This window comes from Marmota marmota, unplaced genomic scaffold, assembly GCF_001458135.2.
Source record: "Marmota marmota marmota unplaced genomic scaffold, marMar, whole genome shotgun sequence".
Lineage (NCBI taxonomy): Eukaryota > Metazoa > Chordata > Mammalia > Rodentia > Sciuridae > Marmota > Marmota marmota.
Genome location: NW_026000283.1, coordinates 1,206,570 through 1,233,816, shown reverse-complemented (window position 1 = coordinate 1,233,816; position 27,247 = coordinate 1,206,570). Strand labels below are relative to the sequence as shown.

The following is a 27,247-nucleotide window of genomic DNA, read 5'->3' as shown; positions in this document are numbered from 1 at the left end:
GTGATATACTTAAAAGAAGAAATAAATGAACACCTTAAGTAATATTTGCATATCTACCTTCCCACCCCCACATATGTATTGCATTTAGATATTATTCCAGTCTAAAGAAGAGAACCTAATTAATGTTCTTTCTTTTGCTTCAAAGTTTACTTTATACTTGTCAATAAATGCAAAGTACACAAATTAAAAAAAATTTTTTTTTAGTTATAGATGAACACAATATCTTCATTTTTATTTATTTATTTTTATGTGGTGCTGAGGATCAAACCCAGGGCCTCACGCATGCTAGGCAAGTGCTCTACCACTGAGCTACAACCCCAGGCCCAGTACACAAGTATTTTAATTACATTCTGTTTTGATTATTTGTCTTGAAAGTTTTGTTATCATAGTTATGATAACACTTTTTTTGAGCTTCTTAGTAGAGCAATCTAAAGACAGATATTTTCATGAAAAAAAGACAAGGTAGTGGCTGACATGGAGTTTTAAAAATGATGGATAACAGACAAAATTGTGAAGGACTTTGAATGTTCATTCCTCACCATTCTTCTCTCTTTGCATATATTTTTCCAAAAGAAGCTTCAAAGTGTAAAACTTCATTGAACCTCCCCTCTCCAGTCAAATGTCACTTTCCATTTTACAATGTTAAAGACAGCTCAAGAAAAAGACAGTTATAATTAAATAAATGACTTTCCCCATTTAAGTAGCCTTTGATGATGCCACAGACCCTTTAAATTCATTTGAGTTATCAATCTTAGATCTAAAAAATCTCTAATAACATTACAGACCAGTTTTTCATATAAATGCTACTCTAAAGGAATGTCTTTTGTGCAAAACAAAATGAAAGAGGGACTTCTGTGAGAAATGGAAACAACCAATTTTGATTATCTGTGCTGATGGAGGAAAACAGTGGTTCAAAAGATTGCATTATTCATTCTATATGGCTTTGGAATTTGTCACTGTGTGAGCCTTTAATATGCATGTGTCTGGTGTGTCAGCAAATGTTGTATATCAAAACAGCAAATGAAGCCCTGATGGTAGATTCCAAACTGCAGAGTAGCCTGCAATTCATCTGGGTTCCCTAAACTCATCTACGATTCTTTCCGAAACCTCCTCCCCCATGCTGAGGATGGATGGGGGATTGCTATCCAGATCATTGCAAAGCATCTGTTGTAGATGAGCTGCCTGTGTCTGTTTATTTTCCTTAAGATACCATTTGCTTCAATGAATAGTGGCAGGAGTTATTGGTTTGAATTAAAAATTCTCTTCCAACTTTCTCTGGGCTATAAAGAGATGAAGTACTGGTAAAGGATATAAGTGAAGAGAACAGCTAAGCAAGAATAAGAACTGTGACAGATATTTCTGCACATGATAAAGCATCAACTTGGAGTAAGTTCTACAGTTTAGTTACACAGATACATGCACAGGGAATTACTTACCTATAAATGATACTACCTATTAAATGCAAATATAAATTTGAGAACCCAGAGAGAAAAGGACACTTTAGAGCAGACAAGGACACTTTAGACCAGAAAAGGACCTTCATATGGTCCAAGAAACTAAGGAACAAGGAGATTCCATTAGTGTCCTAACCCCTAACCATCTCTATAGTTGGCACTGAAAAAAAGTAGCCAGTAATGTACTCCATAGCTCTGAAACTTAGTTGAATGTTTTGGAAAATAATGCTAAGAAAAACATGCTCCTAGGCTTATGCTCCAGGCAGGCTGGTTTTTTAGAACTTTGCTTAGTTTTTTAAGTCACAAGCTACATCCCCAGTATGAAAGCATATCATCAATGCTAGAGACTCATTTATAGCAAGGGGCGTGGTATTAAATGAAATGTGGGGATGGATCAATATAAGTCCATCTCTGGGAAAAATCTTATGGAATGAAATAATAACAGTGAAATCAAAAGAGTGTGCAGTCTAGTTGGTCACCGTGGTGCGTGCCTATATCCCAGCCTGTCCAGAGACTGAGGCAGGAAGATCGTGAATTCAAAGCCAGCCTCAGCAATTTAGCGACGTCCTGAGCAGTTTAGCAAGACCCTGTCTCAAAATAAAATATAAAGAAGAACTGGGAATGTGGCTCATTGGTTAAATGACCCTGGATTCAATCCCTGATACCATAAAAAAGAAAAGAAAAAAGAAAAAGAAAAAAGTATGCAGTCTATTATTTGTCAATGACTGTTGCTAAGTCAAAACAGAACTAGTGTGGATCATTAAGTTTGTGGATTTAAATGTCAAGTAAAGACTGGTTTAACTGATATTCTAACTGGCCCTTTTGCACCCCTAGAGGACAGGTAGCCAAGAATAAGAACTGTGACAGATATTTCTGTAGATGATTAAGCTTTGACTTTTAGGGTAATGTTCTATGGTGTAGTTATACAGATATGTGTACAAGGAATTACTTACCTATAAATGAAGACTAAGACAATGTACATCCATAAAAAAGAGATATGAGAATTGTTAAAGATTATATTTCTTCTGAATTGTCATATGTGAACAATTCCTCTCAGTTTGGTTGCTGTCCAGGGCACTTCGCTATATTCCCATTCCTCAAGAAATAATAGTTCAGTCTGACTGGCGAGTGAAAACTGGTTTACACTTTTATACTGAGCCATAGAAGTGATAAAGTAAGTTCTAGCAAGGCAGAGGATTTTACTGAATGAATCAGGAGTACTTCATTCTACTGGACTCAGCAAGAGAAAACTGACCATATCTTACAAATGCATTCCATAGACCAACCCAAGGAAAGGAGTCACAGAAAGGGAACCTAGCCAGTAGCCACTCATTTCTTATCACCATTGCCTTTTGTACTTACCTCTAATGGCTTTACATTCAGTCGTCCAGTTTTATCCAATGAGATCCGAGTATCCTTCCTCTGCATTGTTGCAATAGATGAGTATTTGGAGTGACCTATCCCACTTATTGATGCTCTTCTAAGGGCTTCTATGGTATGTCCAGTTATAGCTAAACACTTCACTTGCAGTTTTTCAAGAGATTGTGTTTTTATAGAAATGACTCCTAAGTGTTCTGCGACAATGTGTGGATCAATATTGATTGGTTTTTTCCCATGGTGAGGAATTATTTTAATTGGGAGTTGCTCTTGAGGTAAATCTTGATATGACTCTTTTTTCTCTAGCCTAGTATCCATTTTAACAGCATGTTCATGTGTCTTTTCAATAATTCGACCAATGTCCAGATTGCCAAAGAGATTAGCATAAACATTTTTTGAGGTAAATATTTCTTGTGGGCAATTTAAAATTTTATTAATAATCAAAGAAGCCACCTTATTAGGAAAGAAGTTTGTATTTTTTATATCATAATAGAGTTCTTCAGGTGTTCCACACTGTTGTAGTATATGATTATATAAAGAATCAACTATCTGAGAAATAATTTCTATACTTTCTGAATTTAATTGTTCTTCAGGATTAGCAGGTATGACACTGATATTATTTCTGGCAATTTCATCTATCACAGATTTTGTCAAATGAGATGCAATTCTATTTAACTCAGGTTTTGATAAGTTTTTAGCATCTTTGTTTGAGGTAGTTGGCAACTTCGCTATTTTGGCCAAGAACAAGGCCAACATTTCCTCTAAAATTGTGGCATCTAACACACCATTTTTTCTCAATGAAGGCTTTTCCTTTGACCTAAGGTTATCAATCATCTTAACCACTTTTTCCATAATTGTGACAGCTTCCAGAACTAATTCTGAACTTGATGGTTCTTCCTCCACTTGAGGATGAAATTCAGAATTGGAAATTTCCTTCACCATTAAATATCCTATTATGTCAGAGAGCATATTGCTTTTACCCATTAAGTCTTTATACATTGCAACATGTGAACCAGATTGCTTTAAAACAGTATTATAAACAGAAGTAACTACTTTTTCAATAGTTGCACTGTCTGCTAAAGATATAGTATGTGCTTCTTTGGCCTGTGGTACAACTTTAATCTGACTTTTAGACATATATTCTTGGAATGAGTTTAATATTTTTGAAGTTATATTTTGCACTTCATCATTCATATAATTTTCTGGCTCGCTATCCACATTTGGAAACACAGATAAAATCTTTGATAAAAATTTTACAGCAATTTCTTCTATTATGTTAAAAGGCAATTCATAAGCCAGCAGTTGTGGAAGCTGAGGAAATTCAGTAGTTTGGATAACAGATTTAAGGATATTTTCAACAACATTGTCAACTTCTGTACACTGTTGTGGAGTTAGCTCTCCAGAAAAATAGTTTTGCAACTGATTGCCAGCCATTTCTCGCACAACTAAATTAACTATAGTTTCTGAAAGCATTCTGCATCCACTGGTGAAACAATTTTGTATGCTCTCTTGAGACACAAATTGAGACAAGAGATTATTATAAATAGTCTGAACCACTAATTGAACAATTTCATCATCATTAGGATGTAAGGATTCTACATACTGTACAATCATATGTTTATCTTTGGAGATCTCTGTCATAATTTTATTTACTAACTTCATTTGAAGGAAATTTAGTTCTGTGGATGAATAATCAGATTCTCCTGCTTTAGTGTTCAAGAAAATTTTCGAAAGGAGAGAAGAAGTTACACTTTCTAAAAATTCATAAGGTAGCATTATGGTATATGGACAAGATGTCTGGCATTCTTTGTAGGCTTTTTGGGACACTTTTTGGATCCTTCTCACAAACTCCTTTGATTCTAAAGGCAAACATACTGAAGCTGGAACCTGGTTGCAAAGTAGCATGTTTACCTGATGCTGAAGTAGTTCTTCTATTACTGCATTGGCTAACCTTTTTGCTACAATTTCACTGTTTCTATTTATGTCCTTACAAATGCACTCTTGAGATCTATATTCCTGCAAAATATTGCATATAGAGGAATGAACAACTTTATTGACCAGCATTTTATCAATTGATGGTGTTTGAGCCATTAAAGTTTTACTATCTGAAAAAGGCATGTGAGTTACAGGTGGTATTCTATGTGTGAATGGTATTTTGTCCATAATTATCATTTTTATCTCTGATGGTCTTTTAGCCACAGATGTTTCTTTCTGCCTAAGAGATACTTTATGAACTGATGGAACTTTATCTGCAGTTGGGATGGACTGATTTCCCTGATCTGGGTTTAATATTTTAATTTGAGCATCTGAAAACTCCTTTAATAGGGAATCAATCAGTTTCATAGCTGTAACATGGAGCTCATCTTTATTTATATCACTGGTTATATTTTTACATGCATCATCTGTGCCTGGTGAGGAATAAAATATCAACTTATTAACTATTTCAGAGATAACATCTTCTAAAAAGTTGGCAGGCAAAATTCCAGAATTTTTTCCTGGTAGGTCCAGAGGATAGACTGGTTTACTCAGTTTACTTTTAGTCTGTTCATCTTTACATTTCTCATTCTTTTCCTTGGGGGCTGGAGCATCTTGGCTAGCTGAATTTGTTGACACAGGCTGTACCAAATCCCTACCAGCCTCTTGAGTTACATATGCTGCTTTATCATCTAGGCAGCTTTGGAATGTTGAATCATCGATTGGTCCTTGAAAAGAAGATGTTTCTATAATGTTGCTGTAAATACTTTCAGTGATATTTTTTTGAACTTGTTTAGGATGGAAGATTGGTTTGTCATCTATAACTTTGTAAGCTGGAGAATGTCTCCTCTTCTCTTTCACCTTGGACTTCCAAGATGGTAATTCAAAAGATACATCCTCTTTTTTGAATGTACCTTCTCTTTCTTCATTATTCTTTTTATCATCTATTTTAAAATCTAGTTCCAGTAGAACATTCTTATTTTTCTTGTCAATGGTAGCAGGTGAAAAATGTTGGTATATCTCATCATCATGCCCTTTCTCATTGTCTCTACTGGAACTTTCCTTTTTACCCCCTTTATTTTTATATGCCACACCTCCATCTAACTCTGATTCTATTGTGGTTACTTTGTTCTTCATTATACTAGTTATAGCAGTACATATTGGCTCATAGATGCTGCCTTTTTTCATTGATGTGTCTTCCTTTTTGAAATCCTCTTTTACAATAAATGTTCCTCTATATATCTTTGAAGTGTCCATTTTGTTTTTCAGGCCTGAGGTAGATGGTTGTTCTGGTGAATAAATTGGGTTCTCCTTTAAGCTTCTGTTTATCTTTGTAAAGGATTTATATGGCAGGCATTGAACTTTTTGGATGATGTTATCCACATCCAGAAATGAAAAGATGGTGGAAGACCAGTCTCCCCAAAAAAGTGGTTGAATTTTAAAAGCAGAGATTGCATTCTTAGCTAAAGCAGCAATCATCTCTGCAACAATTTTACTGCTATCATCTTTCTGAACATTGTTAGGCCTATATAGTTCCATGACTTGTTCATACACAGAATCAGATACTTTATCAACTATCTCTTTATCTATTGGTGGACAAGAAAATGTTTCTTCGGCATTCTCTAGAACTTTAACTTCACTTTTCTTAAATTCCCCTATCAGGATATTTGCAAAATTTATAGCCATGCCCACAAGTTGGTCTTCTGACATTTCTTTGTCCTTAGGATTTTCAGAAATAGTTTGGAGAGTAGAAAACTTGTGAATAAGGTCAATTATAACATCTTCCAAAAATGAAGCAGAATACACAGAAGCCTCCTGTGGTAAGGACGAGGTTTTTTCCTTAACAGAATTTGAGAGTTCAATGGCGTAGTTATTTTCAGGTAAGTTATTTGAAGATGATTCTTCATCATATAAAAATGGCCGGAGATGGTGGTCTACAATTTCCTTCATAATGAAACCAGCTATTTTCTCAAGGAATGACCCTCCCCTTTGGCATACATCTTTCTGTGTGTCAGCTTGAAATTTAATTTTTTTCATATTGTTACATATGGAGTCAACAAAGTCCTCAATTACATCTAATTGTATACTTTCTGCATACTCCTCTGCAGTGGCAAGTCTAATCTGATGTTCAGAAATTTCTGTTATGATTTCATCAGTCAGTTTTGAAGCTGCACCCACAAAATCATAATCTGGTGACACTTCTTCCTCTTTTAGTTCAGTTTCAGTCACAGATGAAGGGAATATATATGCTAGCAGCTTGTAAATCATATCTTCTAAAAGGGCACGAGGCAAAACAGTGATGCATGATGGTAAGATATAGCTATCATCATTGATGATACTGAGCACATTTCTGATGATGTTCTCCTCTTGCAGAGAGGTGTAAGACGACATTGCAAATTCTCCTGAAATCAATGCTTCCACCTGATAATCATAAATTTCTCCTAATAGCAAACAGTATATCTGCCTTCCAAAATTGGTGACATCACTTTTTATGGCACTATAGACATGAATTAGAGATTTATATTCATCTAATATTTTCTCATAAATTAGGTTAACAGTTTTTTGAACCATTTCTTTATATTCTTCTGAAAGATACAGATTTTCATCCAAGTTATCTACAACTAAAATCTCCGATGCATTGAACTCTGACACAATCGATCTTACTAATGCTGTAGCAATATCAGTAATGTTGGCTGTTGCCAAGAGACTATGTGAGAATACATAAAGGATTTTGCATAAAACCTCAGAAATTACTTCCTCCAAAAAGGCAGCTGAATTTATAATGAAAGACAGTTCTCTTTTTTTAGGATCTCTTGCTTTGTGTTTATAAGTTTGATCAAGAGTGCCTGAAGGGAGAGTTTTATCTTCTGGTAAAAATGACTGAAGGTGATGGTTAAATATTTCTTTTATTATATAACTTGCTATTTTTGTAACAGGTATGTTACTTATGTCTTTTTTATCTTTTGTAAGGGAGTGGTACAGATTTGAATGAGAAATATTAGTATAAATGGCATCTACCATAGCCTGAATATCTTTTTCTGAAACTATATGTTGTTTTTCACATCCATGTTTAGTGATGCATATTGCATGTTTAGAAATTATTGACATGATTTTGTCAGTCAGTCCCATAATTGTTTTACTTAAGTCCAACTGCAAGAGTTCTGGATCTTCTGCACTGAAGTCCAGTGGACTTCTCTGAGATAAAACCTTGGTGACTATTTTTTCCAAATGTGTGTGTGATAATATGGTGGTGTATGTTGTAGAAGTCTGTCTTTGCAATCTTGATTTAGTAATATTGTCATGAACTCTTTTTATCAAAACATCAATATTGAGTCTTGAATATGATTTAAAAGGAAGCTTTGCCACAAGATCTGGATGAATTTGGAAATCAACAACTTCAGCCAGGATAATTTTAGTTATCCTCTCAGACAATTTCATTGTGTCACTGAGAAAATCCTTATCAGGTGATGGTTCTAATTCATATTCTTGTAAAACTTTGCTATATACTGTGTCAGTAATTTTAAGGATTACATCTCTATCTACTGTTGGCAGACATAATTGTTCCTGAACATTTTCTAGGATGATAACTTGGGCTTTTGATAATTCTTCTGTTATCAAATATATGAGTTCTTCAGATGTTTCCAAAAGTTCATTTTCTGAATTTGTAACTGATTTTGTTTGCACAATGCCTAACACTCTATGGAATATTTTTCTTAAAACCCCACAGATCACATCTTCCAAAAAGACTGAGGGGTAAGCATTGGAAAAACTCTGTTGCCTTCTTGCATCATTGACATATGTACATGTTGAAGGAGGTGATAGATTTCCATACACAAATGGATGAAGATGTTGTTGGCAGATATTTTTAATGATAAAACCTGCTATTCTATCAATAAGAACCTCATTACTACTTGTGATATTGTGCTCAATTTCTTCTTGAGACCCAGAGTTTTGCAAAATATTTCTGAATACTGAATCAATGAGATGCTGAGCGTCATCATCTGAATAAACAGAGTCAGTATCTCTATCTTTTGAAAATCGAATTTCATGTTGGGAAATTTTCCCCTTAATGTCATTGATTAGTTTCGAAGAGAATTCATTGACATTAATTTGTGATCTGTCTTCTGGAGTTTCTGCATGTGAAAGCATGCACAAAGAAGGAGGAAAAATTCTAGATAATAGTACTTTGATTAGGTCTTCTAAAAATGTGTATGGTAGCATGGTGTTATATGGAGATAAATGCTGGGTTGGCTTTGTAGATTTACTGATCCCACTAAAGATGTTCTGAATAACATTCTGTACTGTTAAAGTAGCATAGGAAGATGCTGACAAATCCCCAGAAAACAGTGGATGGAAAAGATAGCCAGAAATATCTTCCACAATTAAATTGGTAAGATGTTCTGCAAAAAGTTCACTGTCTTTGGGTTGTTTATTAACAGTTTCAGGATCCAGCCCATACTGTTTCAGAACATTCTTATAGACTGAATTGACAAGTTCATCCACAGTGTCTGTATCTATAGTAGGAAAAGAGTGTTTTTGATCATCACGAAGAATATAGATTTTAGCTTTGCTAAAATGTTTATTAATTGAGTTTACCAAATTTTGGGTCATTTTATCCAATTCAGTCTCAGTGTTATATTTTGGGTTGAAGATTCTTGATAAAAGCCTGCCAACAACTTCTTCTACAAATGCATTAGGATAAAAACTCATACCTAGTGATGATGGAGTCTTGCAGTGTCTTTGTGGTTGTGTGACTTCACTGAGAACCTCTTTAACCATATTAGATATTTCATCCAATGGGGTCTTCGAATGAGGTAAGGCATCTCCACACAAAAAGGGCTGAAGATGATTTTCAATGATCTCTTGAATAATAAGACTAGCCATTTGGTCAACCAGAATTGGGCTTTGGCTTGCTATGATTTTCTGTATTGACACAAGAGAATCATACATCTGCATAATATTACCATAAATAGAATCCACCATATTTTGGAGGTTACTTTCCATATATAAATTTTGACGATCATATTTAGTGAGCCAAATCTTATGCTTTGAAATGGACAGCATAACTTTATTTATTATACAAGTGGATATTTCATCAAAATCTGAAGTCATTAGATTATTCCCCAAGCATGAAGCCTTGCTGGATAGAGGAAGGAGTTGAAATAATAGCTTTCTAATGACATCTTCTAAAAATGAGTGTGATAGCATGGTAGTATAACCTGGTGAATGTTGAACTTGGTAATTAAGTTCTTTCAGGTTATTTTGAAGTTTTTGCAGTATGTTTTCTGCTTTGAGAGGGCAGTATGAATTAGGTGTGAGATTTTCTAGAAGGTACAGTGGGAGTTGGTAGTCTAAAATCTCTATCAGTATGCCATTTGTTATCTGTTCTGCTATTGAAGTAATAGCATGGGTCAGATTATCACCACAGGCCACTTGTAATTCATATTCCCATAAAACATCATTATAAACTGAGTCAACAATCTTACTCACAATTTCTTTAGAGACTGATGGAAAATAGATCTTTTCTTCAACATCCCGTAGAACAGTGACTTGAGCATTATTAAACATATTCACCACGGAGTTCACCCCTAATCCATTCATCTCATTGAGCTGGATCTCAGTGATATTTACATTTTTGGCCCACAATGAGGTATAGAAGCTAAGAAAAATTCCTGAAATTATTTCTTCCAAAAATGTGGCAGAATAAACTCCTATTACATTCATTGCCTTTTTTCCTGGTCTTTGAAGAGGAGGTAGACAAGAGGATTTTCTTGGAATATGCCTACTAAAAGGGGCTTGTATTTTGGGAAAAATCTCCCTGACATTATTGAATGCCCCTATTAAAGGCTTGTTGTCATCACTCTTGACCTTTGCAGAGCCTTTACCCTGCCTTGATTCATTTAATTCTGGCCTTTTTGTTTTTGGAAAACTGGAAAATGTCTCTCTTGTCTCATATGTTAAATGTTTTTTTGCAAAGATTGGACTTCTCAGAGGTTGCTGTACATTGTGTGACAGTTTTTCCATTAAGGATTTTACCAAATTATGGGAAATGATACTAACCATGGATTCTTGATCTATTTCTTCCAGATTTTCCAAAAGGTTTGACATGTCATATCCTTCAAATAGTGAGCATACATTCTGAAGTATGTTGAACAGTTGACATTCAGCTGATATTTCATCAGAAAGAGGGTCACTTTTAAAAGAGTTGTTAGGTGCACATTCTTCCAACAGCATTGTAATAAGTTTTTCACATACAACATTTAGAAGAAAAGCAGATTTGGGAGAGAGCATTAGGTTTTCTCTGGGTGTGCTATGACTTTGCTGATTACTTAGAGATGGGTACATTGTCATTGCTATTTGACCAGAATCCATATCCCAATTTGGACATTTGTCTGATAAAAACAAATCTAAAACAATATTAAAAATTTTATTGACTACTATTTTGGATTCACGAGTTTTTAGGCTACCAATCAGGGTGCCTAATTTACATGCCAGAGAATTCAGCTTACTTTTCTGTATGAGTTGGTCCATTCGAGGAATAAGAACTGATTTCCAATCTCTGGGGCCTATCTGTCTTTTCATACTTTTGGTTTTGTTATGAATGGTCTCACTACAGCTTGTAAGCATGGACAATGACTTATTTCTTCCTTTGCTGTCAGACTGCTCATTTATTCCCATGTCTTTGGACAGTACATGGATCACTCCTATTAAGAGATTCTGAAAGACATTCTTGAAGTCTGTTACATCTACTCTTGGGCAGTAAATATATTTGATTTTTCGAGAAACCATTTGTTGCCTAATGTCTACCTTTAAAATGTCACTATTAAGAAGGATTTGAATAATGATTTCAGAAATGTTTAAGGCAAGTTTTCTGATAGATATTGACCGACTTTCAAACAGTTGGGAATGAATTAAAATAATCTTGTTAAGAGCTGCATTTTGGCTTTCTAGGGATTTCTGTCTTGTTTCACTGTCTTGGTTGCAATCAAAAATTCTTGAAAGTATATATGAAATAACCAATTTTGTGAGATGCTCACAGAATTCATTAAGTGAAAAATCACTGTTTATGCTCCTTAGAGGTTGTTTTGATTCATATTTTTTCCTTAACAGTGTGGAAGAATTAGATACTTTTTCATCCTGAGGACCTTAAAAGAGACAAAACATTGATTGCTATTTTTAACAAGCAAAATATGGACCATTAAAAGCACTGGCAATATTTTATATATGAATTTCACCTCACTCAAGAAATAGAAAAACCTAGTCCAGAAAGAAACTGTTTTTTTTTTTTTTTCAAATCTCTTTTTTCCCATCTGTGGAATCCTTACTTCAGCTAGGAAGTTAAGAAGAGAGCCCAGCAGAGTTCAAATCTTTAAGTGCTGGTTTTTTCCTTGAATAACTACATTGCTTTAAGGAAGCTAGAAATCCAGAGGCAGAGAAATGATTTCTAGCTTTAGTGTTGATATGCCTTAGTTAGATTCTAGTGATTTGTTTGTTTGTTTTTGGTTTTTGAACTCAGGGGCACTCGGCCACTGAGCCACATCCCCAGCCTATTTTGTATTTTATGTAGAGAGAGGGTCTCACTGAGTTGCTTAGCATCTTTCTTTTGCTGAGGCTGGTTTGAACTCATGATCCTCCTGCCTCAGGCCTCCCAAGCCACTGGGATTATAGGCATGTGCCACTTCACCTGGTTAGATTCCAATTATCTTTAGAGACAACACAATTCTTGAAAAATGTTTTGGCTAGGCAACTAATTATCCAATTTAACATATGTTGAATTGAACTAAATGAAAACTGATATTCAAAGGTTTTTGAAAAACAAATGTGGCTAGTTTATATACCTCAATCCAGTATGTGCATGTAAAATGCAGAAAGGGAGTGCAAATACCATTTTTGCAAGCATGGGTTTAAAGTATCATGCCTAAAAAGAACTTAAGATAGGCACTGGAACGTGAGCAGAACCAGAAGTTTAATGCCACTGGTCTTAAACTCTGTCAAGAATAATGGTAATGACTAACTATGCACCTCAAAAAAATTGGATGATTACTTTGTCCCCAATTACTTGTACATGAGTTATGACTATACATTATTGTAAGCAGACTTTTTTTAAGGAACTTAAAAAATAACCCTTAGAACTTTTTCAAAAAGTTATTTATGTATTTACATTTTAGGAATTGCCTTTAGAGCAGTTGTATGTACCACACAAAGAAACTTGTCTCATCATTTCATAGACATACCTCATGTCCAACCATAATCTCCTGCTTTAAATTATGTCAATTTAATCACGTCTGTAGATGGGTAAAACTGAACAACAGCTCTCCAAATCACAATTATGTGAATGCATAACGTATTTTCTTTTAGCATACTGTCCAGATGAAGAACACAAGTAGATAAAGAGCTGCCTCAAATGCAAGACTATTAAATAGAAACAGTGAATGCAGCTTCTCAGAGGTGAGGGTACTAAGAAATTCTTAAAAAGTTAAAATTCTCAATTCTTAAAATGATCATTGATTTTGTTTTCTAAAATTATGCCAACTTTTTATAGTTCGTATCTTACTCACCTGTGGCTTCAAACTTCTTAAAATGTGTGATCACAGATGTAGTAATATATCTTGCTATTAGATGGATTTCATTAGGTCCCAGTTCTTGGTCTGTAAAGGCAACGACTTGAACCTCTTTGAAAGCTGTGATTTTCTCTAAACTTGGAGACTTATTTTTCCACTTGTCCAGTAAAGTGAAATTTCTACTTGTTTCAAGGCTTTTGTTTTCCTTTTCAGTTTTATAGCCAATCCTTTCTCTCCAAATTTTCAGCAAACTTTTCTTCTCATCCTTTTGTTCTTTAGGTATAACAAATGAAGCCTTCTCCTTTGATACCAAAAATGACTTCATTGTTTCCATATTTTCATTAGTGTGAGTGAGTGATCCTGGAAGGTCATAACTCAACAGTATGCTATTGACAATATTTTCTGCAGCTAAACCTATTTTGAGTGAAGAAACAGTTGTCTGTATTTTATTTGAATGAAGCAGTCTTTGATTTTCACCTTCTTCCATTTTTGTGAAGCACAAGGTGTGTTCCAGTGCTGATTGTTCGGGGACACCAGATTTCTGAGATAGTTTTGGCAAGACACTGTCTTTAAGGAAATGGGTGTTTCCTTTTATGGATTGATTAAAATGTCTGAGGTCTTGTGCTTCACTTCTAGAACATGATGGTTTAACTTCTCTTTCAATCTTTTTCATTGCATCTTTAGTTTTACTTGTATCTCCTGCAGAATATCTGACATACATAGGGGACTTTGAGGAAGCCCTGCCCTTTCTTTTATCTTCCTCTGAATAAAACACCAAGCCAGATGTCTGTGAAGGATTATCCCTTGGGCTAAGTCCATTTGGTGTTGAGGTGAGCATTTCCACACCATTTGAGGATTTGGCCCAATTAACAGTGTAGGCATTTTCAGTTCCTCGGAGTAGATGTTCTTTGGGATGATTTTTGATCAATGATTCATAGAAATGGGTACACTGCTCCATCAAAGTGCTGATAATCTGACTTGTCACAGTATTTTCTTCAAGTGCATGAATCGAAGATGGTTCCACTTGCTGTTTTTCTTTGTCTGTCTTGTTCTTAATTATTCCGAGCATGTCATTCACAGTATTAACAGCATAAGTAAGCAATTCTGAATGGAATGAATATAACTGCCGAAGGGTATCCTGTATATTTTCCTGGGAAATCATAGTATTTGACTTAGAGTCATGAGGAAACTTACTTAGTGGTTGTAATTTTGGCAACAGTTTTTTCATTGATGGTTTCTGTTGACCAGCAAGGAAGTTTTCAATAGGCATTTTCACAATTTCAGAAAAAGCATATGTAGAGACATGCTTAAACTGTAAGTCTGCAAATGACTCTAAGATATTTAGAACTCCTTCAATGATCTCTTGAGCAATTTTGTGGCAGGAGCCCAAATAAATTTTGTCTTTTAATTCTGTGTTATAGATTGATGCATCATTGCTATTGTTAGTTCTTACTAGAGTTTGTCTTTTGCTTACTTGAGTTTCTTTACTTTCTGTTGTGAGTACTTGATTCAAGAAACACAACTTTAATTTTTCAAACAATATTTCAACAATTTCATGGCTAAATATATTAATTTGTTTTTGGAAATCCTCAGTTCCTGCAGAGGCTCTTCTAAAATTATGGTACCTGCTTTCACAAGTCTCAAGAGGTGCCAAATTTAAAAGTGAAACTGACTGCTCTAATTCTTTTGCTTTTATTAGAATTTCATTCAAAACAGTCTCAGCTACCACCAACAGCTTACATTTTTCATTTTTCATGTCGCTTGATTCTGTTTGCCATATATCAAACATTTGTTTAAAAATAACTTCTTTAGGAAAAATTTTTTCTAGCTGTGAAGAAACATTTTCCAAAGAAAAACGTGCTTCTGGGTTTGGAAGAGAAATTGTAGTTAAATTCTTCTGTGAAAGTTTGAATTTATCTGGCTGTGAGCCTTTTGTTGGAGTCACCAAATTGTTCTTGGTTGCATATAATCCTTCCAGAATATTATTGACTATTTCACTTGCTGTCATGAGTTGATTGAGGGGTAAAGCTTTTATATTTATTGTTGTTCTATTTTGCTTCACCTTTTGAAATTCATTCACAATTGTTTCCAGAATAGTACAAACTATATTGATGGCATGCATTTTTAGTTCTTCAGGGGGAAGTTTTGTTTTCACTAATGAATTTTGGGCATCTTCTGCTGAGACTAGGTGTTGTGGCCCAGTGGCTAACTTAGACTGGCTGCCTCGTGGAAGCTTCTCTGTAGAACTTGACTTGGTCTTGCTTTTTGCCTTACCACCACTAGGTCTGGACTGTGGTTTGGTCCCAAATTTAGACACAGAGATAGCTTTTGATTTTGTTTTAAAATTTTTTCTAATACCTGGTCCAGGGCTGCCCTTAGGACCAGCTTTAGAACTGCATGGCCTTTGAGGTGGTGTTTCATCAGACTGATGGCTAGGGGATGAACTTTCATCTAGATTTAGCCAAACAAAATTTGTGATCTTTTGGAAAATCATTTGGACCAACTCATTGCCTACATGTAGTGGAGAAAGTTCCAATAATGTGGTTTCCAACAAAATGACACTTTTGAAGTCTGTGAAAGAATAAACTTGTGATGTTACACATTCAGGGGGAGGATTTCTTTTTTCTGCTTGTTTCAATCCCCTAAAGCATGATGGCTTCATTGGTGATTCATCACTGCCAGGTATTTCCAGTTCTCTTTTGCTGTCCTTATTTTCATACAAGGTTGTCACAACTATTGAGAACATTTTTCCATAAACACATTCAACTATGTCATTTGTGACTCTGCTTATTTGTGACAGCAAGGGTTTTTTTCGTACTGCTGTTGTTTTAATTTTAGAATCAGTTGTACAGTGGGAGAGTTCACCAGATGGAGACCCATGGTCTATGTCTTCCATTACCCTTTGATATGCCTTCTTTAAAATGTCCTTTACTGAACCTAACACAACAGGTGTTTTCTCCTGTCCAGATTCTCTATTTCTAAATATTTCCTCTAGAATTCTTCCAAGATTCTCTTCTTCTGATATGATTTGGTTTTGATTTGGGTATTTTGAAATGAGAGACAATTCAGGGTTGAAGTCCATCTTTCTTTGTCCTGGCAATATTTCATTTTGTACAGCCAATTGAGTAATGACATCAGAGTTCTGTTTTGAGTAAAAACTACTGTCCTTTGAAGATAGTTTTTTGTTCAAATTCTTCAAGATATTGTTGATGGTTTCATTTGCAATTATGTTTTCTTGAAATAAAGCATTATTTGAATATGGATATGTCTTTTGGATTTCTAGGTCTATGTCACTTTTAATAAGCATCAAAATGGTACTGGCAATGATGTCAGCATATTCCTTAAGACTGCCTTGTGATACATGAATTGTGTGTCTATGCCTTTCTTTGTAACTGCCAAATGTGTAATTTGTGGCCTCTTGACTGAGAATGGTTTTATCTGTAGATATTTTCAGGATGTTTACATCTGATGGCATTTGCTTTGATTCAAGAAAGACCCTGTCATTTTGTTTATAATTTGTAATTTCAGGGCTAACAAATGATTTTTCCCCATTCTGGGGATTGAAGGTAAGTAGTGACTGTATTCTCTCTGTGATAAATACATTTAGCCTATTAAAAATAGTTTTTGTAATGAAGTGAGCATTTCCCTCACATGGGTCAGGGGTAAATGGCTTGGTATCATGTTTTTTCAGTATAGTTGTCTGACTATCATCAGAGAAAGCTGATTTCAGCAATGTATCTCTTCTTGAAAATGGAAATCTCTGCTTTTTCCTTTCCTGTGTTGGGTCCATAACAAGTGATTGTTGACATTCTGCTGTTGGAAATTCACCACACAATGTCAGGGATGATCTCACAGAAACAGAATCCTTTGCCTGTATGCCAAGCATCACAGCAGAACTAAGACTTTTAAGAACAATATCCACCATATCATTGGAAATCATAGTAACACATGACTTAGGAACTAAAGTCATTTGAATATCCTTATTTGTACACTTGGGGACAGTTCCAGAATTTGTTTCTAGATACCTCCCACCTACATTATATTTAACACTTGGCACAAAATATGATAAATTATTCTCCTCAAGTGTTTTCTCACAAATGTCACTTAAAATTCTTTCAATGGTGTCTAGTATTTGAAACTGAAGTTTTTTTCGATAGTTACTCTTCTTGAATAGTTTTTCCACAACATTTTCTGGCTGGCTTGGATCAGTCTTCCTGCCAGCTGTATTTTCTATGTACTTGCCTTTAGTAGATATGATATCTAATGTTGTGTTAACGATCTGACTTGTAATACTTCCAGAAACTACATTATGACTCAAGACTGGATTTTTTACTTCTTTGTCTAACATATGTTTGATTCCCTGCAAAATATGTCTAGTCAGTTGTGTTGCATACATACTTAATTGAGAGCCAGTCAATTGACATATTGAGGTTGTCTTTTGTGACTTTTTATGATCCACTGAACAACTGGAGACTTGATCATCAGAACATGAATCTTCATTTGATAAACATGATTGGCTGGAAGTGGTCACTTCCTTCTGTAAAGGGAAAGTCATTGGAACTGTGAAGTTGATCTGAGGATAAAAGAGAGATTTTACTTTGGAAGTAACAAATGCTTCTAAATTTGTCAATACTGACTGTATAATATCTTCAACTACATTTGTTCTGGTCAATTTGCCAATATTGAATCTGGTCTGAAGAGTACATGAATTTCTACCTAGTATGGTAGAAAAAGCAGAGGACTTTCCTCCACTGGTGTATTCATGAAAAGATACATTTGATGGAATGGTGATAGTGTTATACCTATTTTCACAGGCATTTCTATCTGTCATGGTAGCAGAGTAAAGTTTTTGAAATATGATTCTAATAATACCATCTGCAACAATGGTTACATCTGCTTCTGACACTAAATGAGCCATCTTTTTCTCCAGAGCTCTAACAGATGTTTGAGCAAATGGCTCATCACCAGCATGAAGGATGTCACGTAAACGGGACTGTGGCAAAGAAAGTGCATTTAATTGATCAATTAAATCATTCTGAAAAATTTCATTCAAAATATTTCTTATAATTGGCACAGCTGGGGACTTCTGTGGCTCTTTGAGTTCTATTTCAATTTTTTTCAATATTCTTTCTAGTTCCTGTTGTTCAAAAGAATCAGATTTAGCTTCTAATTCTAGTGGTCTTTGCTCCCCAGCACTTTCTTTCTCTGTGTCTGCATTATCTTCTAGATATGATTCTGGTCCAGCTCCACCAGGAAGAAAATTTCCATAGATTGGCCTGTATCTGTAACTCTCATTGTTTTTCTCTTCTGGTTCAGTTTTATCACACGAATCTGGAAGCATTCCATCTAAAACTAAATTGACTAGCTTCTTAAGCATTTGTTTCTCTTGTAGTGGGTTGTGTACACACGTTTCCAAATCTGGCAAGCTCACATTTAATTCAGTTTGGATAGCCTTCAAAATAGCACTTGCTATCTTCTTTGTATGCATTTGTAAAGCAGAATGCAATCGTTCTTCATGTGTACTGGCCCCCATGTTGGTACTTTCATTTTCCCAGTCCATCTTGTTGCTCTTTTTATTTCCATCGATTATAGAACCCAGAGTTTTAAAATTTTTATTGACAAACCCTTCTAGTTTAACAAAAACTGATTCAAGGATATCTAAAGTCCTGACTTTTGATTTATCTGAATACTTTTCTTTTGCACTCCCGGTTTTGGGGGCAGTAGTTTTTCTGTTATTGGCAGTCATCTCTTGACTGTCTTGCCTATTTACACCAGACATCAGGGTGGAGATGATGTTAGAGCACCTGTTCATTTCCTCAATAAGTGAAAAAAAGGATAGACTGTCAGTGTCAATATAATTGGAGATATCTTTAAATTCAGAATATATGAAACTGCTATTCTCAGTGCTACATAACTTCCTAATGATATCTTCTAGAATTGATTGAGAAATATGCTGTATGTCAGGATCCAATGCAGTGGTCATTCTCAAATCAATCCACTCTCTGTTTGACTCATCAGATGAGAGAGGATGAAGTTGGTCTCCTGCAAGCTTGCATAACATGTCATATAAGGTATCTTCAATTCTATCTAGTATTTGCAATCCAGCATTTTTGTGAACTTCTTTTTGTATAGGAGGCCAATGAAAAGGAGAAACTGTTTGTTGATCAATGTCAGCAGTTCCACATAAGAATTTAGACCTTAGCTCCTTTGAAGGCAGTAGAGTATTGCTTTTATCTGTCACTCCACTTAACACCTCACAAATACAAGTTACTAATGAACTTGTCATAATGTTATCGCTTAGCTTCATAACAGCAGAGTCTAATTCTTTCTCAGTGTTAAGAGGAAATTCTGTATCCTTAAAGTTTCTGGGAAGTCCCCTTATTCTAAGATTTTGATTTTTCTTATTACATTTTAGTCCTTTCTGGATACCATCCAGTACAATTTTTACCACTTTGGTTGCATATGTACTAACAAGAGGTTGAAAAAAAGATTTCTTGCCAGGTGCAGCACTGCTTCCTGGTTTTAAGCATTTTTGCAATTTTGGACTAATAAATGAGTTCAACTTCTTAAAAATTGTGTGAGTGATCTTATCAGTAATATGAACTATAGGTTCAGATGTTGATATGCTTTCTTCATGTTCTAATTGGGGATACCTTGTTGAGTCTTTACCAAGTGCAGATAAAAATATCTTCTTTTTACTCTCCAACCATATTTCTAGTGGCTCTTTATTTGGTACATCAGAGATAAATACAGAAGTTTGGTGTAATGATTTGGTGGCACTGGTGATGTGACTAGAACTCATGTAAAGTATTTTTAATACAGCATCTGCTAATTCTTCAGCTACTGTGTGGATTTCGGTTGCAGAGAACAACTGATCCATCCATTCTTGATGTGATAAAACTTGTGGTTTTCCTGAGGTAAGCAGTGAAGCTTCTTGACCATTTTTATTGGCCAGGTAACCAAGGGACAGAGAAGGTATGTCTTTAAGCACTTCTGCTAAAGTACTTGTTATTACATTCTCTGAGGCTATTTCTATTTTATGCTTTTCATCTTGGCTGAAAATCCAAATGTCTTTCTTCAAACATGGCTTGTCCTTGAGAAAATCTGTATTGTTAAAAGCTGGAAGGTCAGTACTTATCCTCCAGACTTGAAATACTTCTTTGCCTGGACAAGCAAATGTTGTAGGTAAGTCGATATTTCTTTTGTATTCAAGATCATCATTTCCTCTTTTTGACCAGTGATCAGGAAATTGTCCTTGTGATTTTCCTTTCTCATCCTTGATAGATGAAATCAGCACATTTTCCACAATATTGTTTATTTCTTCATTTTCATCTTCAGAATAAAGGACCATACCAGGAACATTAATAGGTATAAGTAGTTGCCCATATCTAGGACCATCAGCTACTCTACTGCCAGTGAGCCTGTTCTCTTCTTCAGGGTCAGAAAGCCCACTCAGTGTGGAGCATCTTTTTATTTGGACATCTCTTTCCCTTGACTTCTGATGAAACTGAGTCAAGATATCATCAAGTACCTGAAGGGTGAACACTGTTTCTTCAGTTGCAGTAAGCCTTTCATTATTAAGTCCAATTTGTATATAATCTAGTATAGTGTTGATTGCTTCCTCTATGTGACCAAACAGAGAAGATTGGGACAAAATATTTGACACTAAATTTTGTAAAATGGCCGCATCAGGTTCAGTACTGGATTTTCTTATGCTGGAAATCTTTCTCTGAAGGAGAGAACATGTTGGATCTTTTGTGTGTTGCTGATAAGCATGTTTGGGTGTGACTTGAAGGTGAACAAATTCATTTTGCTTGGAAGATGCAAGAGCCTTTAGCTTTTCTAAAATCACACGAACCAGATCATCTGCAATATCACGCATGTTCTCCAAAGTACAAGGAAGTGAATTATTTAAAGATTTTTCTTTTGGTGAAATGAAATATTCTCCACTAGGTGTTAAGTCTGATTTAAAGTGGACTGACACATCTTCTTGGGAAAATACCTCAGAACATTTTTTCTCAATTGCATGCTGTAGCTTCCCAAGCACATTTTCCACAATTTCAGAAGCTGTTGAGGAGATATTGACATTAGAGATTATTTGTTTTGTGTTGGCATCAGTGTGGTTAACAGAAACTTCAGCTGTAGTAGAGGTGAGTGTAGGAATGGTCTGGGTTAAATCAGACATAATTTCTCGAAAAATGTTTTCTAAAGTCAACTCAGTTTCCTCTTTTAGGTAATATTTAAAGTTAACAAAAATATCCTTTAACTCCTGCATCTCATTTACAACATTTGCTTTTTCATCAGAAGATGGTGGGTATTCTAAGCCATCCGTTTTTGTAGCAGCATCCTTAGGTATCTTGGTGCCTGCTTTACTTGGTACAAAAAGGTCACTATCGGATTCACAGACTTTCACCTTGGGGTGGTCAAAGGTCTCACTATAATCACTTTCAAGGGCTATATATATTTTTTTCTTCTGATGACTTTTTCCCACAAATTTTATTTCTGTGTCAGCAGATGAGAATTTTGAAGGTGTGGGTAAGTTCTCCATTGACCTGTTAGGTACCTTTGCAAAGGGCTCTGCCTGAAATGTCATATTTGGTTCGTATACCAATATTTCACTGCATGTGCTACAGCATCTTGAACTATCTGAAGATAGGGAAGAGTCATAAGACTTTAAGCATGTATTATTTTTTATCCTTTCTTCATAATTTGTGACGACTGGGTATAATATACTGGTCACTGCAGCCACAACCCATGTCATTATATTATGAATTATAGTGTTCAGTTCTTCATAAGTTACCTGGAAGGGAAGTGAGCAGGAATACAACAAAAATCAAATATAATTGTTCTCTGTGTCAGAGAAAGGGGTAAACTTTAATTCTGTATGTTAATGTGCAGCTAGAATAGTAATGTATATAGAGAGACAATATGAAAGGGTATTTTTAGAACCTCAGATTAATTTCAACTGGTTTATTTTCTATGGCTGTAATCTATTCTTTGATTCAAAAGCCCTTGGAAATTTTATTTTTAGTATTTATTACTGGAGATAAATTGGCTTTCTGGGAAAAGCCAGATAGATGTCTAAACTCATACCAAACAAATGCTTTGGTGAGAAATAAAATTGCATTTATGATCCGGGCAATATTTCTAAAAAATGCAAATAAGATTACCTCAAAAAACTATTTCATGAAGCAGATTTGCAGTCAAAATTGTGTTCATGTCACAGCTGACACTGGCCCATGGGTAGATGCAAAGTGTATTTTTAAAACTCTGCATCTGTTCATGTTATTGTTATAGATATATTTTGGGAACATAAAAATCCTCTTGCCTATATTAAATAGTAAGTTTTTAAAGTTGTTTTTACACTCAACACAGCTAGGCAAAGAGTGCTTAACTGTTGCAGGAACTCTGTTTTTCAAGGTTTGAACACAAGTCAATGGCAGCAAAGGCCAGGTGCCGGACATTTGGGCAGCACAGGTAATGATAGAATCCCTATAATGTGGTTGTTGCCTACACCCTCTTTCTCCCCAGAGTTGGTTCCAAGACTGCTCAGATTCAGGCCAATATTCAAAGGAAAGTTTACACTTTGTTATATTTTATACATACTCTCTCTTGATCTCCTGTCAAAGGGTTGCAAGCCAACTCAATGGAGAGTCATTTCATTCCACTTTAATTACCAAATACCTCAATGCATTTTTATTGTAATAAAATACATGACATAAACTTTACCATATTACTACTTTAAAGTGTATAGTTCAGCAGCATTATGTACATTCACAATGTTGTGCAACAGTCATCACTATCTAGTTCTTTTAGTGCATTTTTTAACCTACTACCCAGACTGGAAAATGGCAATTGAGTTGGAAAAATATACTTTGGGATGACAGTATATAGTTTAAAAATACTTTTTTAGAGAAACATATTCTAAATCAAACACTTCTAAGAATAACATCTAAATATTAATAAGAAAGTCACTCACCTTCGTGGTCTAATTTTTCTAAATCTATTCCAATATACATAAGCTTAGAATTTCAATATATATTATTTGCTTATTACCAGAGGTCATGTGCATCATTCTTACATTTAATTTTTTTAGTTGTCAATGAACCTTTATTTTATTTATTTATATGCAGTGCTGAGAATCAAATCCAGTGTCTCACACATGCCAGGCAAGTAAGTGCTCTACCACGGATCCACAATCCCAGCTGTCATATCTACATTTTTACTCTTAGCATAGTTGAGAAGAAGCATTTCCAACTTTGATTGAAAAAATATAGGCATTCTTAGACATTTTTCATTAAGTGAAGTGTGATAAATAGAATTTGCTTTTTCAGTTGATTTTCATCACAAAACTGAGAAATACCTTTTGGTGATAGTGTGTATTTGTTTTTATCACATGGTCTATGAATTGAATAGACATGTATGAAAAAGTGTGAGAGAATGTATGCCACTCCTCTGTACCCTCCTCCCCTACATGTTTGCTGTCTAGCCCCTGAGTTGGGTCTCATCACCCTCTTAGCTTGCAATAATCTAAGTTTCAGCTCTCAGGTAACCAGGTTCTTTCTTTTGGTGGAGTAGCCAAACTACATTCATTTTACTCCCAGGAAAAGTAAGAGACAGATTTCAAGAATCATGGCTCAGTCTTGAACAAGGTCTGTAAAGGCATTTCCCTTAATGGCTTCCCATTATATGGAGTGCATTTTTGGTATTTGATGCTTTTCCTGTGATGGATGAACCTCCTAAGGCTACCCCAACCTACCCTCCTCACTCCCCTGCCTTAAGGGCAAACATCTTCTTTTATAAATAACTTTGGACCACTGCAAAACCCAAGATTAACTGAGAATGAAAATCAAGGAAGAGAAAAAGGCAGAGGGAGACTAATGTGAACAGATGATATAGCTGGTTGTCTGATTCACAGATTTTTCTATTATAAGATATGAGACAATATCCTTAACATGTTACTTTATCAGTGTATTTCATCATACATACTTTTTCTTGACAATAATCTTGATAAGAGGTCCATTGTCTAAAGAGTCAAGAGATTGATTTTATTACTTAATAATTCATGGAACTTCCCCCCAAATCTGATATTATACCCTTGATCTATGTTAGTCATGTTTATTTTGTAGTTGAGCAGTAGTAAAAGATCTACAGATAATGATTTGATAATGATGAATGAAAATTATGGTTTTCATAATAATAAAATCAGTGTCAAATTAGATGTAACTCTTTTCAAGGTATCATAATATTCTAATATGTTCTAATCAGAATTATCACCTACCACACAGAAACAAAAATACATTTTACTAAGTTGTAACAAAAAAGAGACCACTGAAATCGTGCACATTATAGACTTAAAGTTGAAAAAAACCCCTAAGGTCTAAAGATGCAATTCTGATTTATTTTCATATTTTTTGTCAATATGGATACACTGTTTCTCTTCATCCTGAATTTCTTAAAAGAAAAATGATACTCCATCTTCATTGTTACTTGGCCTACACCTTGCATTATTGAATTTACTTTTCCCCCAAGGCTTATAATTCAGTTTTGAGAAGTTCAGCCAGACTGAGATATTATAACCTAACTTTTGGTAGAAAAAGAAAATTTTACAGTTTCATAATATGGTTAGTAGCAATAGCCCATCCTCAGATGAGTACTTTGTTTTGCAATTTAGACCTGAAACCTGAATGCTGTTAGTGACATAGTTTCTATCCTGGACTTCATTTATTTTTCTGAGACCTGGTTTTGAAGGCCAACTGTGGCACAATATACTTCCCTGCAGATCTCCTGCAATATATTGTTCCCAGAATAATTTTTTTTCTTTCTCTACCTTGTATCACAGGCAGCAAGTGGAATCCAGTGATTCCTGTGTATTCATTACTACCTGACCCTATAGGCTTTCATCCTAAAGGCATGCATTTAGATAAAAGGAGAAAGTAAAGCCTCATGAACAAATCTAACTAGATAAATGAGAAAAGCCTCATGTAAGAGCACTAGAAAGTAGTTACAATATTGATATAATCTGGAATTATGAATTAATCATCTTGTTGGGGTCAACTGAGCAGAAACATGCAAGTGAATGGGGTTGTTAGATCTGAAAGTTCTACAGTAATTCCAGGAGTAATGGGATAGTCCATCTATTTTTCCCTAGTCTGAGGTGGTTTTTCATGATAGAGCTCTGGTTATGTTGATGTTACTTAGAGTAAAGCATCTAAGATTTAGGTCATTTTTGGTGTCAACTCTCTATTTCTTAAGTAAAAAGAGCAGAGATATTAATCACAATTCAGAATCCCCAAAGAGAAGGCACATTTTCACATGCCATAAAACTATAAATATGCTTATCTACTTCTGACTTTCCTTCCATTTAAACTCACTTTAGTCCAGAAGATAACTTCTTTATACTTTGTTGACCAACCACCATCTACTGAAGACTAATATGACAAGACTAAATTTTAGTCAGTTTGCATAACCCTTCTGAATATGTAATCTTAAAATCTGATCAGTTGTATTCTACCTGTAACTCAGGCCTATAGCTTTGGGGTGATTTCTGACACCTCATGATTATCTACACCATGGAGTTCATTCTATTGCCAAATCCATTCATTCATTACAGAAGCTGTGTGGGATTTGAAAGCAGCATCTCTGCACTCTAACTTTGGTGTTCTACTCTAAGAGCTAAAGACTAGGTAGAGTTCTGTGGGTGGCTGACATTTTGTCCACTATCATTTTGTCCTCAACTCACTCTCTGTTACTATGCATGTCTCTCTTTTTTCCTGATGAATGTGTAACACAGCTAAAGTCAAGGTAGTGCTTCATTGATCTTGGTGTCTACCTGATACCCAGAACTATGCTGTGAACATAGTATGTTATTTAAAAAGTGTGATAAATCCCATTCAACGTGTTTTGGGTCTGTGCATTATTTCTCTGTACTCCAAAATTGAGGTCTTTGTACAGGCCACAAATCACTGATGAACTTGTACAACTGACTCCTAGTTAATGGTCCTTAATTTATCTTACATGTTGTTGGCAGAGGCATTTAGCAGAGTTGTTGACTTGAGAATATCCTCTTCCTCCTTGCAACTATCAAAATGTCACCCAATGAATCAGATAGAAACTATTGAGCACAATCTTTAGGGCAATAGATTCACTATATTTTTGACTCTTCTTCTCATCCTCTCTTCCATACCAATCATAAAAACATACTCATCATCTGAATGCAAAGCTTAATTGTTGCAATTGTTTATTCTTAGATACTATCTTATCACATTTCTCCTCTTGTCCGGATATCTTTGGTTCTTATTATATTTTATTAATCTCACTGTGTATGTACTTGTGCTAGCTCTAGAAAACACAGAAAACGAAGGAGGTGAGGGGTGAGAAGAGAAAGGAGGTAAATGATGGAATAGTTGTGATTTGTCCACAGTTGAGACTTCTGAAGCAACAGAAAAAGAGGACTGAGTGAAAGATCTTGAACCTGCTTCATTCTGAATAAGGTAAAGGAATGTGACATGGGTGCAATGGAAAGAATTTGAGTAGATGGTGGTGTTAGCTAGTGTGTGTGTGTGTGTGTGTGTGTGTGTGTGTGTGTTTGTGCATGTGCCTATCTGTGTGCATGCTCTGGCCTAATGCTGTCCTGGATATATCTTAAAGATATTTTAGCCCTATGTATTTGAAAGGGATGCTGGAGAAGTCCCAGGTCATATGTGGAGTTTTCTATCATAGCTAATTTTTAATAAAGTGGTATTCAGAGCATTTGCTATTAAAAAGACTCAAGTGATTCTGTAGCTCTGTAGTCTATAAGGAGGGAGGAGAGGAGTAGAGAGGTAAGAATTAACACTTTATGAACTACACATAATAATTACTACCTTTATACTTTTAAAC

General features: G+C 35.1%; 1 protein-coding gene across 1 annotated transcript in view; it reads right to left on the bottom strand.

Annotated features, from left to right (window-relative positions):
• The window catches only part of LOC107153021 (fibrous sheath-interacting protein 2-like), a 67,604-nt gene that overhangs the window by 660 nt on the left and 39,697 nt on the right, over positions 1–27,247 (bottom strand). Inside the window, exons 12-14 of the mRNA XM_015498535.1 lie at positions 13,364–22,012; positions 5,876–11,950; positions 2,817–5,533 (exon numbers count right to left, since the gene is read on the bottom strand). Of these exons, the coding sequence (XP_015354021.1) occupies positions 2,817–5,533; positions 5,876–11,950; positions 13,364–22,012 (17,441 nt within the window). The remainder of the gene's footprint in view (positions 1–2,816; positions 5,534–5,875; positions 11,951–13,363; positions 22,013–27,247) is intronic.